General features: G+C 43.1%; 1 protein-coding gene across 2 annotated transcripts in view; it reads left to right on the plus strand.

The window, feature by feature from the left end:
- Nucleotides 1-20,314, plus strand: part of acap1 (ArfGAP with coiled-coil, ankyrin repeat and PH domains 1) — a 28,534-nt gene that overhangs the window by 4,242 nt on the left and 3,978 nt on the right. Inside the window, exons 3-22 of one of the 2 annotated variants that reach the window (XM_083789272.1) lie at nt 2,178-2,297; nt 4,399-4,452; nt 4,676-4,734; nt 5,466-5,649; nt 7,342-7,386; nt 8,359-8,454; nt 10,304-10,378; nt 10,603-10,715; nt 11,181-11,232; nt 11,418-11,518; nt 11,808-11,919; nt 12,125-12,339; nt 12,747-12,816; nt 12,986-13,080; nt 14,881-15,077; nt 15,713-15,763; nt 16,824-16,996; nt 18,208-18,317; nt 19,531-19,641; nt 19,923-19,984. In XM_083789272.1, coding sequence (XP_083645398.1) covers nt 2,178-2,297; nt 4,399-4,452; nt 4,676-4,734; nt 5,466-5,649; nt 7,342-7,386; nt 8,359-8,454; nt 10,304-10,378; nt 10,603-10,715; nt 11,181-11,232; nt 11,418-11,518; nt 11,808-11,919; nt 12,125-12,339; nt 12,747-12,816; nt 12,986-13,080; nt 14,881-15,077; nt 15,713-15,763; nt 16,824-16,996; nt 18,208-18,317; nt 19,531-19,641; nt 19,923-19,984 — 2,095 coding nt within the window. The remainder of the gene's footprint in view (nt 1-2,177; nt 2,298-4,398; nt 4,453-4,675; nt 4,735-5,465; nt 5,650-7,341; nt 7,387-8,358; nt 8,455-10,303; nt 10,379-10,602; nt 10,716-11,180; nt 11,233-11,417; nt 11,519-11,807; nt 11,920-12,124; nt 12,340-12,746; nt 12,817-12,985; nt 13,081-14,880; nt 15,078-15,712; nt 15,764-16,823; nt 16,997-18,207; nt 18,318-19,530; nt 19,642-19,922; nt 19,985-20,314) is intronic. The other variant, XM_083789273.1, reaches the window with a different exon arrangement.

Below are 20,314 nucleotides of genomic sequence, written 5' to 3' on the forward strand. Positions count from 1 at the left end.
ACCTTTATCAATGTGTTCCATTCATTAACTATAGCCTACACAGTGAAATCTATGGTGATAAAATTACACTCATAACGTGCATGTGTCGTGCCGTCTGGGACCCCCCCCCCTCTCTCTCTCTCTACGCACGCAGCCGCCACACACTGTTCTTTTGGGCATGGAGGCACAGCGCTGCATGAGCGCACTGATAACTCCCCAGTCCCACACAGTGACAGCACTCCATGTTTACGGCACGCACAGACAGACAGACAGACAGACAGACAGAATATTATGTAGGCTATAATACACTGCAGTGTTTTTATGTGTTTTCTTAAGCAATTGATTAATGTACACGTCCTCATTTCGATCAGGGCTTCAGTCTCCTTATTCAACCACGTCTATCCACAGTAACGGGACATCTTTGCGCTGCGTAAAATATGCCTTCTCCGTCTCCAACTGTGTTCAGCTCCTCACCCGCCACATTATGTTTGCTTCATTTCCTTTATTTACTGCGGATTGCATTCACACCTGCACCGAATCGTAGTCAAGTGCGATTCGAAGCGAAGCGAAACCCACGTTTTTGGGCGGAGTAAAATGCGGTTATTTGCTGCGGATTCGTTTTAATCGCAGCAAAGCTCTCTGGTATGAATGTGACCTAAATACCACATTGTTTGAGCAGTATAATGTTAGTGACAACTCTTTCCCCCAATGTGTTTACCCCACTTCTTAGTTTAATGAACCAAAACTATTTATCTACAGACCTGAAGGGAAACATGGATTCCAACATGGTTTGAAAATTATGTGGTCAGCTGTAGATTTAACCCGTTTCAACTTGATGTCCCTATTTTGGGCATGTTATTGTAGACTAAATTAAAAACAGTTAATTTTGTTTACTGCTCTGCTACTGGTCTTGCGCAATGCTATTTTAAGAGATTGTAAGCACATTTTAAGCCCAGTCCAGTCCACACCAATGATTTACAACAAATCATTTGCAATACGTACGTTGCAGAGAGAAATTGCAGGGGTTTAATTGTCCTGTTGCAAGTCGGTTCAGTTTTAGGTGGAAGTTGCAAGCGGATGCAAGTTGCAACTCCTTCTATTACGAATAATTGGTGTGGGCTGGGCTTTAACTATCATGACGGCACAGATAGGTCCTTACTATTTAGACATTATTGGGATTAAGATGTATTTGGGTTCACAAGCGTACACACTGATTGCAATCAAAATCCATATGATTTCAATACAACTCTCAATTTGGATGACATTTCGGAGAGACTCAGCATTGAGGTTGAAATCTGGACCATATTAGCCATATATCCCTTGATATTAGCCAAAAACAACTTTGGTGTGGTGGGGGAGTAGCCTGCCTAGTACTACACTTCATTGGAGATAAAATATGGTCATACCTCTCGTGATCTTAAGCCAAAACGTTTTGTCCCAACCTGACCCTTTGGAATGTCGTGAATCCAATAGCATCCTGGCATTGATTTCTTTATGTCTCTGTAGCTTCAGTAAGTCCATCATCAATATCCAATTGGGACGCCAAGAGCACACGGTGAACGGTGCTGCTATAACGTCATACTTTAAATGTAGTTTAAAAAAGAACCTAACTGAGAAGGTGCATACAATTATTAAGTTGATATGTCAAGGTATCACAAATGTCTGTTATGTAGACATTAGGCTACATAACTGATTCTGACCAGTGAGCAGGACTTTTATTTCTCCTGACATCATTATATCACATTATTAATGCTGCTCCCATAGATACTTGAATGCAATTTTCCTCAGCAGCGGAATATGTGTCTCCTCTAACTTGCTATATCTGTCCTCACTATAAATAATGCACTATGCTGAAGGCGCAACAAACTCTTCAAGGGAATCGGAGACTACACTCTGATTGGCCTAATTTATGTTATACTCAAAACACACCCATGCCATGACTAATCTAAATACTAGACTAGTCTAAAGAAATACAGCCCCTTTGCACAGTGCGCCTCACTTTGTGCCCAGATGATGCACTACTTAACTTGCAAAATATAGATAGTCTAAATAAGGCCCTTAATAATAATAATAATAAGGCCCTGTGTAAAAATTGACTAGTGGTAAGAGACCACTTTTCTACTCTCCTGCTGTCCAGAATATCCATACTAAATGGTGTTTGTTCCAGCTGTGACTCTGTGTGTAACTGTGTTGTGCAGTTGGTGAAACAATGCCACGCCATGCTGGAGGCTGGAAGGGCGTACTGCCAGAGCAGCAAGAGCTTCGTCAGCGGCCTCAGAGAGCTGGGCCACCATTGCTCCAGGGACGTCTTAATGGGGGTGAGTGGAATGTACGGCAGCTGGGCAGCCACGTGTCTTTAAACACCCAAGTTGACACTGACACAAACGCAACTCAGCTTTACCGAAATATGACTGAGACGACTTTAATGATTAACCCGGTCGATGCCAAATTTTGCACACACGTTCTGGGCACCTCTGCCCCAGGATCTTTTGATATTACTCCTCCAGATTATGTCCAAAAATCACGCAAATCCTTACACTCTATCTCTATAGTCATGTGTTCAAGCCGGATCTGTTTGATATTTCATATTCCATCCTAATTGGCTAACATTGGCTTACAAAGCAGGATTTTGAACAAAAAGCCTCAAATCATGAATGCAGTGTGCAATTTTCGTGAAATCTTTCACAGACTTTCCTACTAGGCTGAGGAATATATCTCAACCTTTTCACATTGGGCTGTTATAGCGCATAAAACACATTTTTGGAACAAAATGCCTCAAATCATCCAATTGCCATCCAAGGCGTAAGAAGAAATGTCACCCTTTTCACATTGGCCTTTATAGCGCCACCAGGAGGCCACAACCTGACCTGCCCTGGTGAAGACCTGTGCCCCGAGGGGCACTTTATCTAGTTTATTCTGGATTTAAGCCACAGACCACCATTTGATGACATTTAGCATCTCAGACCCAAAACTAATATATTAACAAGCTGTTTCCCTGCAGGCAGTGCAGGCTATTGCTATGTCAAACTGAACATGATGCTGTGATATTGTAGCACCAAGCAGCACAGACACAGTTACTGGAATAGAGGAAACATGACATGCACTTAATGTCTGTGTCAGATGGTGGTTTGAGATTCCTTCACCAGTACAGCTCTCTTCTTGCAAAGCTTGCAAATCACCTGTGTTCACCATATGCATCTGGTTTAAATACAAATACCGTATATGTGACTGAGCTAGCGCAAAATATTATATTTCTGCAGTATCCAACAAAAGGGGAGTCAGCATATACAGTTTTGCAATAACTATTGCAACAATTGCAATAGTTAGTTGCAATGAATTAATCACTTTTCTTTCAAAATAAACAATTACCAAGATATGTTACCAAGATATGTTATGTTTTGTGTAATATTATGTGATGTGTGGGTGTGTGACACATACCCAGCCAATACATACTATTGACCTTATACCAATTTTGAAACGTAGTCTTTAGTTACGTCATCGAGAGCAGTGGTTTCTCATTGGCTGGTGGAATGTACCGACATACTTACACCGATTACAGTATAAGTAATAATAATAATAATACACTTTATTAGCACCTTTCATACACAGGGCAGAACATAAAAATAGCAATAAAACACAGGCAAGCAGATAAAACGGTAAAACAATGGTAACTAGAGCATAAAAAATAAAAACATAAAAACATAGATGGATGAGAAACAACTTAGAGCTGATGTGTGTAAATACGAAAAAGGTCCCACTCTTCTGTGTTGCCTACCGGAGAATCGAGTTGTGGGGGTCATGTGATCAGTGACATATGGCCACTAGTACTCTTTGACCCGCCCTCTAGCCAGACTTGCAGTCTAGAGGGGAATTTCATCTCCAACTGAAACAACAATATCAATTGGAGATATGTGTATATACCACCATTAAGTAGTATACGAGTGGTATTTATTCCCGTTTAACAAGAAATATTACTGGGACCACTACCGAGAATATTTCTGGGACCACTATAGAAACGTTCAGATGTAAATTTCATACCCTGGAATTCACATAGTCACTGACTACCTTCTATAACAAATTGCCTCAAATTCAACACATAAAGCCCAGCCAAATACTTGGGTCCATTCTTGTTTAGTTGCATTTGACCAGTGTAACACATATGATATTACGCTTTGCAAGGAGCCCATTTTATTTTCCATTAACAGATTTAAAATGGTTGTTTGTAACGGTATGTATGCCTATACACGTCTTCTTTTAAGCATCCCCCCAAAAAGTCCAAACTGTTTAAATTGATTCAGGACAGGACCAGGTATCAACCCAGCTGGGGATTTGCTTTACCTATAAAAATACTATAAATAGTTCAGATGGCTTGAATGGATGAATGCTACAAGATGTCAAATCAATATTTCTATTTTACAGGAATGCTTAGAAAAATACTCCACAAAGATGTCCATCATATTGGAAGCTCAGGGGGTGAGTCTGTCTGTGCATTTGATTTACTACACTATCCAGCACAGTTAGAAATGTGGCTATAATGATGCACAGTGAGAAATAGTTGTAGTTCTCAGTAGCACACAGGTGAAAATATGACATCTCACCTAATAGTCAGCATTAGTTCTTACTGGTGCTTCAATTCCCTTCTTTATTCTCTCTCTCTCTCTCTCTCACTCTCTCTCTCACTCTTTCACACTCACAGGAAGTGATTGAGGCCACACAGAAATCAGTCAAACTGAAGCTGCAGAGTTTTGTGAAAGAGTGAGTGGATCAACTGTCTTCTTTGTCTGATTAGTGTAATCCTTTATGTAATGTGTTTGAGTGCAAATCTTGGTTACTAAACCTGCAAGCTAAAACCTTAAACTGCGTTCAAATCCCTTGAATGTGTCTTTTCCACACACATTCTGTTGACTGGCTATTATTATTATTAATTCTTCCACTGTCTACTCTCTGTCCATCTGTCTCTCAGATAGTTATCGGCCCTCAGCCTAACATCTGTTCATTGTCTTAGCCAGCACTTTCTGTTGAAGTAAAGTAAATAAATATATTTGTGGCTGTGGCTTGTTGTGATTGAATAGTAGCATCTGTCACTCACAGTTACGATGGATTCCAAACCCAGTGACTAAGCGTTGTTAGTTTGCCATGCCCTCTTTTGTGTTGAAAGAAAGCCAAATGTCAATTTGGGATGAGACATGTTGAGAATATACCTTTCAAACAAACTATTCAAGTCAGTTACAGGTATCATGTCAAGTTGCAAGTCTAAATGTAGAAGAATACCAAGTCAAGTCCTGAGCCTAGAAGTAAATCAGGTCCTTAGTCTAAATATAGAATACCAAGTCATGTCCGAGTCAAGTCCTTAGTCTAAATGTAGAATACTAAGTTATGTCCAAATCAAGTTCACCTTGCTGTGCCTCAGTCTTTCCCTTTTGCTTTCTTTCTCTTCCTGGCTGAACTGAACAACCTCTGAACCATTCCTCGCCCCCTACCTACAGAGATGTCCGTCGCTTCAAGGAGGTGCGTAAGGAGTTTGAGAGGAGGAGCGAGACCCTGGAGGGGTGTCTGACGAGGAATGCCCAGGCGCCACGCTGTAAACCCCACGAAGTGGAGGACAGCACCAACGCTCTGCTCAGCGCGCGCAAGGCCTTCCGCTCCGAGGCGCTGGACTATGTTCTGCAGGTCAGTGACTTAGAGAATGTGTAATGTTACCATGTCATATAGAGTACCAAGCACATATGAACAAATGTAGTGTTATATTATGTACCGTATCCAGTGATCCATCATGTTCTATATGCTGATCAAGGGCTATGATTATAAGTGAGTTGAACTAGTTATTTTTTCGTTGTTGTGAACACATGGCATATATACAATAATATAGGACAGTGGTTTTCAACCATTTTTGTATCAAAGTCCATTACTTATTGGGCATTTGAGCCACGGACCACCATTTGATGACATTTAGCCTCTCGGACCCAAAACTAAAGAATGTTTTGTTGTCGTTGGATACGATTTTGTCCACAATTCCAGGCTGTATTGATGTTGGTACCATTAGGACACGCATTTACATGCTCTAGTTGTGTAGCATTCTTGTAAATGAAGTGATGCAGATGTTTATCAAAATTGTAACTCTTGAGAGCGTAGCCTTACGGGTCCACTTGGTTTCATTTTACACACTCAAGTGTTAAAGATGGGTCCATTTGGTTACCAACTTTACATAATTTAGCAAGGGGACCACCTGGAGCCCCCTCAAGGACCACTGTTGGTCCCCGGACCACTGGTGTACGAGATACATGGATGGATACAAACACACGAGGCCCACTAAAACATGTCCAACTATACATGTCAGTGAAGAGTTTAAACAGAATAACGCCTAATTCACACCAACCACTATCGCTACTGGTTTTAAGCTAAGTGTCTTCCCACGAAATGTCTGTGTCCAAAAATGACCTGTGACACCACCTTTGTGTGCTTCTGACAAATTCCAGTAATTCTGTATAGACACTAACTCGCCCAGCGTGAGTTCACCCCTAGGTCAGACCACAGCGAGCATCTGGACTGGTTGGTTGCTGCTTTGTCTCGCTGCAAACTTCACTCAAAAAGGTTTTTTTGCTGGCTGGGCATTCTGTCGTAATGAATCACCCCTCACCATAGACCAGTGGTTTTCAACCAGTGGTCCGTGGACCACCAGGGGTCCTTGAGGGGGTTCCAAGTGGTCCCCAGCTAAATGATGGAGTTGGTAACCAATACCCTTATAGATCTTTAACTCTTGAGAGTGTAAACGTAAAATGTCAAGAGTTACATTACACTCTCAAGAGTTACATTATTGTTAAACATCTGCATTACTTAATTTACAAGAAGTCTACACAATTAGAGAATATACAGTAGAAGAATTGTTATTTTGATCAACGTTTGCCTGTTATCTCTCCTATGGTATCACATGAATACAGCATGGCCAAAATCGTATCCAACGATAGATAACCTAATAATCTAAGTTTGGGGTCTGAGAGGTTAAATCTCATCAAAATGGCTCAAATGGCTCTAATGCTGAATAAATAATGGACTTGATGATGGAAAAAGGTTGAAAACCACTGCCATAGACTTCAAGGAACCACGGCACTTTCGCAAAATGTAAGCGGAATTCTAGTGGTGGTTTGAATTTGGTATGAGAGTTATGTAACCGAGGTGACGGGTATCAAATGCATGTCTGCACCGCTGATTAGGGACATTCCTCTCTGCTGCTGTGAATGATAATAATATATCCTGCAGGCGTCATTTCAGTGCTGTAGGAAGGGGCAAACTGGCTAGCTAGTTTCTGGTTATAGAAAGATTGTACACTGTGTTTTTCAAAGGCATTTTCTCCTTTTGTTCCAGATCAATGTCATTGAAGCCAAGAAGAAGACAGACATTTTGTTTGCGGTGAGTTCACATTGAAATATCACAAAGCTTCTGCTCCAGTCTCTATTTGGTTCTGACATCACGTATAAGAGGTTATGCAGTGATTATTTCCCCCCCTATAACACGGCCATCAAACAGGTACTATGATTATACAAGGAGAAAGGTTCTTTTCAAAAAGGTTTACAGAATGTGTTAAGATGTTTTTACGTGGTGGCCACACCCACCAGTTAATTAAGTATGCCTGGGTTTCAGGTGGGTGGTGATCCACCTGAACTGAAGCCGCACCCACAGCTGTTGTTGTATGATAAAGGGGGAGGGGTTAGGGGAGAGGATGATATTGTGATGTCACAATATCATGTCATAAAATAATAATATAATTTTGATTGGGTCTTTTTCTTTTTTTTAATGTTTTATTTTATTTTATATGTTTTATGGAGGGACAGACAGTAGGCTGACAGGAAATGGGGAGAGAGATGGGGGGAAGACATGCAGGCTTTCAGGAAGAAACCAAAAATACACAGGGAAGACAAAATTGTGGTGTGCATCTCTAACCTTTGAATTAGATATGTGTCATTTTACCTTGTGGGTATTACTGGATGTTTTATTTAAACAGAATATCAATATCTGACATCCTGTCAAACAAGTATAAATAAAAGCCGATAACTTGAGACAAGCCAGTGGCTGTACATCTCATCTTAACTGGAAAACAACTGACAGGGAGGGAGTCAAGTGTGATTTATACTTAGTGTGCGCTTAATTGTAAATAGTAGATTTACTTGTTTATAGTCTACTTTCAGTGTGCGACACGGTGCGCAACCAAGCATGAATCAGGCATTACTGGTGATGACTCTCAGAATAGGACGACCGTATCACAACGAGGAGTACTGGAGAGCTCAGATCTTCTGATGAATATAGACTTAACTATTACAAGTATACAATATATTGATATCTTTGAAAAATGACACCCTCCCCCCCCTCACCCACCCCCACCAGATTCTGTCACTGATGGAGGTGCAGGCTCAGTTCTTTCAGAAAGGACACCAGTCTCTGTCAGAGCTGGAGGACTATCGCCACATGCTCACTAATGAAGTAAGTCAGCAGTTCACAAAGTGGGGCCCGGGGACCCCTGGGGGTCCTTGAAGGAGTTCCAGGGGTTCCCCACTCCCCAGCTAAATGATTGATTGTGTGTAACAGTAATCACAAAAAGCCCCTCTAAAAGCTGGTGGTACCTTTTGCTATGGTCCTCAACCTGCTACTACCTGGCCCACTGTATCAACTCATGTCAGCTGTTCAGAGGCACACACACACACACAGGCAGTTAACTGGGGAGTCGTGACAAGTCACTGGGTGACATCACACACACACACAGTCATTGTGACAGGAAACAGTGAGCGTCGTTGCAACAACAGGAAATATTTCACATGGCTGTGTGTGCGTGTGTGACTGCATGAGAGTGAGGGAGAGAGTTTAACATGGACCTCCACCTGGTTAGTGTGAAAAACACACACTATATTAATATTGCATTATAGCCGTTGATTCAGTATTACAGCCGATTTAATTCACACAGGAACAAAACCTTTCACTGGCCAGAGCAAACCACATCCCTACTTTAAGCAGAAGTTAAACAGACAGCGAAGCAGAGAGACAGAGAGTGACTGAAAGTGAGAGAGATGAATGTGGCTATACTGTTTCATGTGTGTTTGTTTTTTCCACATGAACCTTACCCAAGTGCCCCTATTCGGAGGGCAAACGTTCAACAAAAATCTACAAGCTCATGTGTCGCAATGTGATGCATTGTCAGCTTGTACATTGCACTATTTGCTAGTCATCTAAGGGTTTAACTTACAATTAAACTGCCCTTTACTTGAGTAATACAATAATACATGTTGACGACATTCTGTCATTGTTAGTATTACTTTTATGAAGTTGCTCTGACAACACATTTTCATAATGCCTTTTTGACCAGTGCTCGTTTCAAAATGTTATGTAAATATATGTGATTAATGTGATGATCTCTTAACCTATTAAAACTGGGAAAGCATTTGTGACATTTTAGAAAATATCGATTTATTTTGGAAATCTTTGAATAATTTCTGGGGGCCCCTGGAACAGCCTAAATCATCATTCATTTGAAAAGGCAAGGCACTACATGAAGGTAGTGTACGAGACTGACGTTCCACCATTCAGCACAGGAAGCAGGGAGAGGTTTGACACTTCCTGATTCCTGTTTCCTGCAGAGAGTCGCCTGTAATGATAAACTCTACCTCAAAACTTGGTCTCTCTCTCTCTGTTGGTCTTTGTCTCTCTCTGCCCCATCCCACCCCCACCCCTGCAAACCTCCTCAGTGTATCTCTCTTTATGGAAATCCGGTGTGTCAATACAGTTACAATTTGCAATTTTACAATTTAGGCATTTAGCAGACGCTCTTAATCCAGAGCGATTTACAGTAAGCAAGACCAAAACACATGGTAATACACACTAGATACTTACCTCTATACTTACTAGATAGACAGGAAAAATGAAATTCCGTATTCCCAGACAGGCACGCTTGTATGCTTCCATGCAAGCCTCTTAAATTTGGTTTCCATGGTGACTCAGGATATTTGGGATTAAAATATTGAGAGCCTGTATCCACTATCCACCCTCCATTCCTTCACCTCCACACTAGACTGGCTAGCGAGGCTACCTCCACACTAACCCAAATCACTTGCCATATTGGGGGGAAAAAACATCAATAACAAACCTTGTTTTTAACTAAGCCTTTACCCTATAAAAGTTCTCAGTCATGTAGGAAAACTGTCCATAAGGGAATGTATATGTATAACAAAGCAACTGAGAACGTGGCAGGTATTGAGAACGTTCAATGCACCATGGATGGTGCCAGCTATCATGATGCTGTGATCAGTGCCCAAATGATCTGTCTGTCTGTCTGTCTCAGCACACTCAGCTGGTTCTAAACTCTGCCAGGGACAAGAGGGACATGGAACAAAGACATTCTGCCATCAAGAAAAAGGTGAACACCTCTTCCGTTTATCTGCAATAACAACATAGTGAAATCTGTGTGTAGAAAAGTGTAAAAACTGACCCAGGGTGGAGATTTTGCTGTGTACATTGACATTCACATACAGTAGGACTCCTAGAAAATAGAAAAAAGTGCAAGATATGCGACTGAAGAACAATCACAGTCCTGTCTCCACTGAGCGACATGACCTGTCGGTGATTTTGCCTTGCTGGTAGGATATGTGCCATGACGGCTCCGTGATGGATTTCAGTGCTGACGCAGTTAATGGAATAGCTATGGAGGGCTACCTGTACAAGAGAGCAAGTAATGCCTTCAAGACCTGGAGCAGGTGCTGTAAACCTAAATCTCTCCTATTAAACGAGTAGTTTAACAAAAAGAACATTTCCTCACCACACGATGGCTTGAATACAACAAGAATACTAATTTGTATAATATTCCTTTACAGTAACAGAAGAATCCCAAATATGAAAACACCTTTTTAAGCCAACAGCAAAACTATATATATATATATATATATATATATATATATATATATATATGTTTATATATAATGGTTTTGGGGGAATTAATCCTTTCAAATGCATTGTGATAATGAAGCTGTCACTAGTATGATCTCTCAAGCTGCATGATGGTTATTGACCATATTCGCATGGCAGCTGTTGACTATATTTCTTTATCACCCAGAGCTCTCATAATTTCCTCTAGTCTCATTGACTCTTGGAGGAACAATGAACCTCTCTCAAAACTGAATTATAAAATGTTCGTATTCTTTTTTATGCTCTCGCTGCCTTAGGCGATGGTTCTCAATCCAGAAAAATCAGCTGGTCTATCAGAAGAAATTCAAGGTAAATTTAAAGCGTTCCATTTTCTTCACATCTGCCCGTTCAATGGGCCAATCCAATCAGGGTTCACCAGAGGGTTCAGAAAGCTCAAATAGATCAGACAGAAGAGGAGGAAAGAAAAGTCAGATGTAGGCAAACGTGCGTGCACATGTGCACAAAGTTTGACATGCGTGTTCCCCTGTGCGCAGGACCCGCCCACAGTGGTAATGGAGGACCTGCGTCTCTCCACTGTCAAGCACAGCAGTGAGAACGAGAGGCGATTCTGCTTTGAAGTGGTCTCTCCCTCCAAGTGAGTGCGCTTGTGTGTGTGCGCGTGTGTGCGTGTGTGGATGCACATGACTCAGAATGCACCATATAGTGCCAGCTATATGCATTTTTTGTCGTTGTATTGACTGAAACTCGTAATCCACACCTCGAGACGAGTCTATAAATTAGATTGATGTGCAGCTTTACATTATTCATTTTGTAGATGTGGATTTCTGGAATGCATCACAAGTTCTGAGCATGCCTGTGTGTGTGTGTGTGTGTGTGTGTCTGTGTGTGTGTGTGCACGTGCGTGCGTGCGTGTGTGTGTGTAGGAGCTTTCAGTTGCAGGCAGATTCAGAGAGGCAGCAACAGGCCTGGATGAGTGCTGTGCAGACCAGCATTGCCTCAGCCTTTCAGGAACGCAGGGAAGACCCACACAGCCCTGTGAGAACACACACACACACACAATTCTGTGTATTATATATACTGTGTATATATATATATATCAGTGGAAGTAGAGCTATGCAGGAAGATGGCTTTGGCATTCAATCAGTTGTGTGTATTCTGTTTGTGTATCTGCATGCGTGTGTCCGTGCATGCATGCGTGTTTGTGCATGCATGTGCGTGTGTGTGTGTGTGTGTGTTTCAGAGGCAACGCTGCAGCTCCATGTCTGCTGGCATGATGGGAGGAGGAGGTGGCGTTGTGGGCCCGGGGGAGCAGGAGACCACAGGCCGCGGGGCTCTGGAGGAGGTCCAGGCCGTAGCGGGCAACGGGCAGTGCTGCGACTGTGGAGAGCCCAGCCCGGACTGGGCCTCCATTAACCTGGGCATCACGCTCTGCATCGTCTGCTCCGGCATACACAGGTGTGTGTGTGTGTGTGGGTGTCAAATGCATGAACACTAGCGTCCCTCCCTGTTCTCGGAAACATGTCGCAGTGTGTGACGTATTGTGAGTTTGTAGATCGCTATTTCAGGCTAAGATATTTAGTGTAGAGGAAAAAAAAGAAGGGAGCCCAGTATAGAGCCCTGGGGACTCAGGTCAATACAACACAAATACAAGTTTAAGTGGTTAAATGCGTGCACACACACACACACACACACACACACGCACGCGCTCGCGCACGCATGCGTGTTCACTCACTGACAACACCTTTGGAAGTGCATATAAAAAAAACAGCTAGACACACTCTTCTATCCACTATAATATTATGTGATTATTTTTTATTGTTGTCAAATGACCTTCTTGTACTGAATGTCTCCCTTTCTATCAGGAGCTTGGGGGTTCACTTCTCCAAAGTACGCTCTCTCACACTAGACTCCTGGGAGCCAGAGCTGATCAAGGTCATTAAGCCTATTAAACATTATTTCTATTTACAGTAGATTTTTACACTTGCTTACTAATCAACCACTGAAAGAAAAAAATATTATTATGTAATGTGAGTTTAAAAAACAACCCATGGTTTGTATTGTCAGCTAAACGTTGATTCTGCTGTTGCTTTACCCTCTGCAGTTGATGTGTGAGCTAGGAAACACAGCCATCAACAGGATCTATGAGGCACGTATTGATGAGATGACCATTAAGAAGCCACACCCTTCCAGTCCCAGGTATAAACAAAGTCGTTGCTGTCGGGTGGAAACCTTGTATGTCCAAATCGGTTCCTGTAGTTTTTTTCTTTAATAGTGAAAATAGCCGATCTACAAGCTCACAACGGAAAAAGAACATTCAATGGCAAATAGTCTAGTCCCCGATTATAATACGACCCCGTTTTTTAGGATATAAAAAAAACATATATTCAGGCCAATAGAGTGGATAGATACTTCATTCATGACGTATGTGCTATTACTACACATCATCACAACAAGAACTTGAGACTGTCAGTAGTATCAAATGCTAATTTAGTAACACCTTGTACAAAACTAGACCCATCATCCCCTCCTGCTGTTACAAACTGAACATTACATTACATTACATGCAGATTTATTTCTGCATGTGGGTTGTGTTTACGCTGACATTCTGGCCTACATACAAACACTTCAGTTATGTATGTCCACCGTCATAGAATCGCTGGTCTATTAATTTTCTCTGGCCCTGTTTGGTGACTTCCTCTTTTCTTCTCTCCGCTCCGCTACGCAGAAGACAGGAAGTACTGCAGGTATATAATGCTGGTTGGTGTCGTAATAAAAAGTGCCCTCCGGAAGCATGATGCATGCTTTCTACAGCATTAGTCTTCATTCTTGTCTGTTATGTCAAATGTCATGTGTTATCAGTTCCGTGTGGAATAACTTTGGGTTTTCAGAGCACATGGCTGTTTAAAGAGCCTCTATGTAAACTCAAAGTATTGCATGTTTGAAAGATTCTCGCCAGGACTTTGTCCAGGCAGGCCTCACTCTGCCTTCGTTTTATTTGGCTTGTACGTCGTTTTCATTCTCAAAACATTGACATTTACTATTAATGAATTACAGTAAAACAGAATGTTGCAGTGTATACCGGTAGGCTGTGGAAAGAAAATTACCTATTTGCCATGCAAACTGTGTGTGTGTGTGTGTGTGTGTGTGTGTGTGTGTGTGTGTTAGCATTCTTTTCACTCAGCTGTTCATTGCAAACGTTGTGGAAACAACAATCTGAAACCAGATAATCTAGAAAGGTTCTCAGAAACTCCAGCTCGGTTTGTTTTAGTTTTTACGGTACCCCCTGGGCTGTCATCGTGTTGCATGCTGTTGTGGTGATATTAGGTTTCATGAGTGTAGCACAGTGGTTTTCACCCAGTGGTCCGGGGACCACCAGTGGTCCTTCAGTGGGTGGGCTCCAGGTGGTCTCCAGCTAAATGATGGAGAGTTGGTAACCAAATTATAGATCTTTAACTCTTGAGAGCGTGAAATGAATTCTGAATTGAATCTGCTTAAAGTCTACACAATTAAAGAGAAAATTTGATATTTTGATCAATATTTGCTTGTCTCTCCTATGGTACCAACATCAATACAAATAGAATCCAAAAGAATGTGCGCACATCTAAAAAAAAAACTTGCAGGTGCTGAAGATGCAATTTTATTTAGTTAAGGATGACAAATCATCAAGTCATCCTTAACTAAATAAAATTGCATTGGGAGCTGCTAAACATTGTGCGGACTACATCTGCTTTTCCACCAACATCAATACAACATGGAATTTGTGGACAAAATCTTATCCAAACGACAACAAAATATCGAAGTCTTGGGTCTGAGAGGCTAAATGTCCTGAAATGGTGGTATGTGGCTCAAATGCAGAATAAATAGTGAGACTTGATATGAAAGGGGTTGAAAACCACTGGTGTAGCATAACGTGAGTAAGCAATACTAATAAGCAATACTAGTAAGCAAAGCAATACCCCCCCCCACCCTCTTGTGCTCTCTCTCTCCATCTCTCAGAGGTGACAAGGAATCATGGATCCGCTCCAAGTACGTGGAGAAGAAGTTCATCCAGAAGCTCCCAGAGGCAGGACGGAGCTCTGCACTGCGACGTTCCAGTGCCCAAAGGAGCCGGGCCTCCACGCAGAACCGCAACGCGCCTCGACCGGCACTCAAACCCAAGCCCAACAGCAGTGCCACCCTGCCCCTTCTCACAGGTACTGTACCAGCATGGTCAAAGGCTGTGGTTCTCAAAGTTGAAAATGGCCAATCTACAAGCTCACAACGTGTCGTGAATGTGACACCTTGTGAGCTTGTATCTGCTATTTCTGTGTTTGGGGGTCCGTGGCATAATATAATAAATATATCTTCAGATGGCTGTCACTGGCCAAATATATTTGGCATAATTTGGGGCTCCTTGACACGAAAACGTTTGAGAACCACTCACTGAAGCCTGACGTGTGCATGTAAAGCCAGAGACAAGGCAGATGTACACTGTGTGCTAGTGTGTAACACACACTATGGCACCGTAAAACCTGTATGGTTTGTTAATTTGTTATTCACCACTCACTCCCTCCTGCTGACATCACTACAAAACACATACTGTACACACCATCCCTAAACCTAGGGGTGTGTGTGGGTGTGTGTGTGTGTATGTGTGTGTGTGTGTGTGTGTGTGTGTGTGTGTGTGTGTGTGTGTGTGTGTGTGTGTGTGTGTGTGTGTGTGTGTGTGAGACAGTGTGCGCAGCACAGCAGGACAAACAATCGCCAGAGGAACACCACATGACTCTCTTTCTCTATTTCTCTCTCTCTCTCTCTCTCTCTCTCTCCCTCTCTCTCTCTCTGTCCTTAGGGCTAAGCAGCAGTGACCTTGTCCAAAAGAACAATACAGGCATTCACATAGGTGAGATGCAATGCACACATGCCACTGTGCACACAGGTACACACAGAGGCACATTGGCAACTGCGGGTCTTACAAGCCTTGGCCATTTTTTTATCACACAAATTCAAACCAGTTAAGAGTTCAACACCTCAGTGCACAGCGGACAAACACTTGCAAGTATAAGCACTATTTAAGGGCATGATAAAAGCAGGCTAAGTCAACTTAACATTGTTGCAGGCAGTGACAGTACTGTACTGTAGCTTACCTGTTGACTCTACTCACCTAATGCCGCAGAGGTTCCATCTTTAACGTACTTCCAAAGTGTGTACATTGTTTAAGTCACAGATATGCATGGTTTTCATATAGTAAATATATGAACTTTGGCTTAAAGCTTGTGTTTAATCCACGTGGGTACCTGTTTACCACTTGTAGTTGTAGCTATAGCGCTTGCCGGAATCAAAACAACTTGTCATGGCAGCTTGACTACAACTGAAATGGACGTCCTCTTCCTCTTCAAAATAAGAGTCACTTGTAATGATTAGTCAACACTAGTTTTATTCTCTACCTACAGGACGTTGGTAGACATTTGTAGCACCCAGAGATAATGCTTTGAATGGGCCTCCTGCCTGCTTCTCGTAGCTGCAGCTGGAAGGCCGGGCACCCCGGAGTCCCGAGCCCCCTAGGGGGCCCCTGGAGTCCCAAGCTGGGGAACGGCCGCACCCCCAGCTCCCCCTGACGGGCCACCCCTGAGAGGCACACATTTGGATGAAAAAATAGATGTCTGCAGTTATATAGCATTTCTACACTGTGGTACTTCTTCTTTTACTTAAGAAAAAGATCATAGTAATTCTTCCACCACTGGTGTAGGGTCATGTGGCGGCCTGGCAGGGGCATTATGACCATTTGCAGATACCCCAGAAACTCTCCCTCTTTGTCACAGCCTAATGTTGACAGGTATGTTTTACCTTTGCTATGCGAGAACATGGGTGATGTCAAGAACCGCAGGTTGTGCTTCACAAAAACGCAGTTTTAGCTAATGAACAGACTCTGTCCATGTCCCCTGACTCCCCTTTCCCCCCAGAGGAGGACAGCGACGAGGACCTCAGTGGTCTCCACCCGGGGGCGCTGTTGTACCGGTCGGTGGCCCTGCAGAACTTCCCCTTCATGGCCGACGCCCTGGCCCACGGAGCCAACGTCAACTGGGTCAACGTGTACGAAGAGTCCAGCACGCCACTCATACAAGCAGTGTCAGCGGTGAGGCTTTGGAGAGGGAGATAGAGAGCAACCCCATCTCACAGAAATACGGCAAAATAGCACGGAAATTGCAATTCCGTACATACATACATGCCATATCAGGTTACATATACTCAGACGGGGCTGAGTCGGCTCTACCGAACTTCGCAACGCTCGACACGGCAACTCCCGGTGGTGTCTCCCGTGGCTCAAGTTCGGTAGAGACGGAGCCCCTATATGGGGAGGATTTCAGTGTCATATGTATGGATTTTGGTGTTTTCTAGGCGTGTATGTACGGAATAGCAATTCCGTGCTATTTCACCGTGTTTCAGAATCAGAAGCCTTTATTGCCATGACATGTAAACATGTTAGGAATTTGGTTTGGGAGAGGGGGAGAGAGAGAGAGAACAGATAAGATATCTTGTAGCACATTCATTCATTCCACACTTGACTACATCCTGGCCTTTATCACTCCTGTGTGTGAGGAATGGAGGGAGTGTGTGTGTGTGTGTGTGTGTGTGTGTGTGTGTGTGTGTGTGTGTGTGTGTGTGTGTGTGTGTGTGTGTGTGTGTGTGTGTGTGTGTGTGTGTGTGTGTGTGTGTGTGTGTGTGTGTGTGTGTGTGTGTGTGTGTGTGTGTGTGTGTGTGTGTGTGTGAAGCTTTTACTATGTATGTATGTACAGTATGTGTCTGTCTTTGTAATGTGGTGTCTATCTAATCTAATGTTCAGTGTTGTTTAATAGAAAATAAATGCATTGATGCCTCTGTGTTTTGGAAAGATTATAATAGGAACTAGACTTTTAGTGATTTTACATCATTTTGCAGTGATGTAGAGCAGTGATGCTATCATCTATCTCTCTCTCTCTCTCTCTCTCTCTCTGTAGACTTTAGACTCACTCCCAAACCTGAAAACCCACTTCTTCAGACTCTTTTAGCCCGTAGCACTTGCCCTAGCCTCGATGACCTTACAGGCATATGCTCAACTTATATAACTTAGATAGCATTTTATGTAGACATAGCATAGCACTCTAGTGTATACGCATAGTTTCATTATATAGATTCCACTGTTACGTTCTTAATTCTTATAGCTTATGTATGATTCATGATGACTATTTTTATGTATTTGATGTATTACCATGTTTTTGCTCTTGCTTACTGTAAATCGCTATGGATTAAAAGTCTGCTAAATGCCTAAATTGTAAATCGCTGTGCGCCCCGCCCCCAACCAACCAGAATGCTTTGGCAGCCTGCGAGTTCCTGCTACAGAACGGTGCCAACGTCAACCAGGCTGACAGCAACGCGAGAGGACCTCTGCACCATGCCACCACACTGGGTCACACAGGGTAAGGACCTCTGCACCATGCCACCACACTGGGTCACACAGGGTAAGGACCTCTGCACCATGCCACCACACTGGGTCACACAGGGTAAGGACCTCTGCACCATGCCACCACACTGGGTCACACAGGGTAAGGACCTCTGCACCATGCCACCACACTGGGTCACACGGGGTAAACACACACACACCATGCCACCACACTGGGTCACACGGGGTAAACACACACACACCATGCCACCACACTGGGTCACACAGGTTAAGGACCTCTGCACCATGCCACCACACTGGGTCATACGGGGTAAACACACACACACCATGCCACCACACTGGGTCACACGGGGTAAACACACACACACCATGCCACCACACTGGGTCACACAGGTTAAGGACCTCTGCACCATGCCACCACACTGGGTCACACAGGGTAAGGACCTCTGCACCATGCCACCACACTGGGTCACACAGGGTAACACACACACACACACACACACACACGCACACACATTCACACACAACCACACTTAACACACTGGTTTTCAACCAGTGGTCCTTGAGGGGATTCCAGGTGGTCCCCAGCTAAATGATGGAAAGTTCGTAACCAAATGGACCCTTCTAGATCTTTAACTCTTGAGAGCGTAAAATGAAACCAAATGGACCCTCTCAAGAGTTACATTATTGTAAAACAACATCTGCATTACTTAAAGGTATATTCAGTGATTTCACTTAATTCAAATATCACTTATTTTTTTGTTTTGTTGTGATAATCCTCCCTACTATAGAGTGTGCTGGCCATATAAGGAGTTCCTCCCTGTCCCCAGTTAACCCCTGGGGGTCAAAAAACCTTAGGTTTCGTTTTTGACTCTCTATCCTGATTGGACGAAAGGCTTGGTCCCACAGCCAAAAACGAAACCTAAGGTTTTTTGAGTGAAATCACTGAATATACCTTTAATTACACAAGAAGTCTAAACAATTAGGGAATGTAAAATAATTGTTATTTTGATCAACGTTTTGCCTGTTATCTCTCCTAATGTTACCAACATTAATACAGCATGGAATTGTGGACAATATCTTATCCAACGATAAACAAAATATTCTTTAGTTTTGGGTCATCAAAGGGTGGTCCGTGGCTCAAATGCCGAAGAAATAATGGGCCTTGATATGAAAAAGGTTGAAAACCACTGACTTAACGCATAACGCATATCTCTGTGCTCCTCCAGGTTAGTCTGTCTGTTCTTGAAGCGAGGAGCGGACTACAACGCCAAAGACAAGAACCAAAACGACCCCATCACCATCGCAGTGGAGAACGCCAACGCCGACATTGTTACTCTGTGAGTGGTGTTCATGTGTGTGTGTTGGCAAACGTTTTGACGACGCATGCGCACCAATAATGTGCACCGCTGGCTATAGGTAATGTTAGCAGGCTAGCTAGTTAGATAATGTAAACGGACACATTATGGCATAATGTGTGTTAACAGAATATTGACACTGGGGAACATAATGTTATAGGACCTGGGGAACATAGGTCATCTCCCGATAATATGTCAACAATGATTTACAGTAACTTTTTTTTTTAAACATTCTTTTTTTCTTCTCCTGTCATTCCTATCAGGCTGCGGATTGCCAAGATGAACAAGGAGATGAGGGAGATGGACGGAGCGTACGGCCAATCAGGTCTCTCGGGGGTTCAGGGATGTGGGGCTTCGGGGGGCGGGACAGGAGCGTACGACCAATCAGGTCTCTCGGGGGTTCAGGGATCATGTGGGGCTTCAGGGGGCGGGACAGGGGGCGGGACAGTGGGCCATACCAGGAAAAGCCTGCAGGCTCTAAAGAACCATATTAGTGGCTGGGCACTGTAGTGGGGGTGCTGGGGAGGTGTAGTTGATGGAGGCTGAGGGATGGGGCATTGTTCAAGCTGCACCCCATCACATTGATTGATTGATAATTTTTCTTTTTGATAATTGATCATTTTATTAGTCAATAAAATGCAAACCGGTGTACAGG

Source organism: Protomyctophum parallelum, assembly GCF_964188405.1.
Source record: "Protomyctophum parallelum genome assembly, chromosome: 18".
NCBI lineage: Eukaryota > Metazoa > Chordata > Actinopteri > Myctophiformes > Myctophidae > Protomyctophum > Protomyctophum parallelum.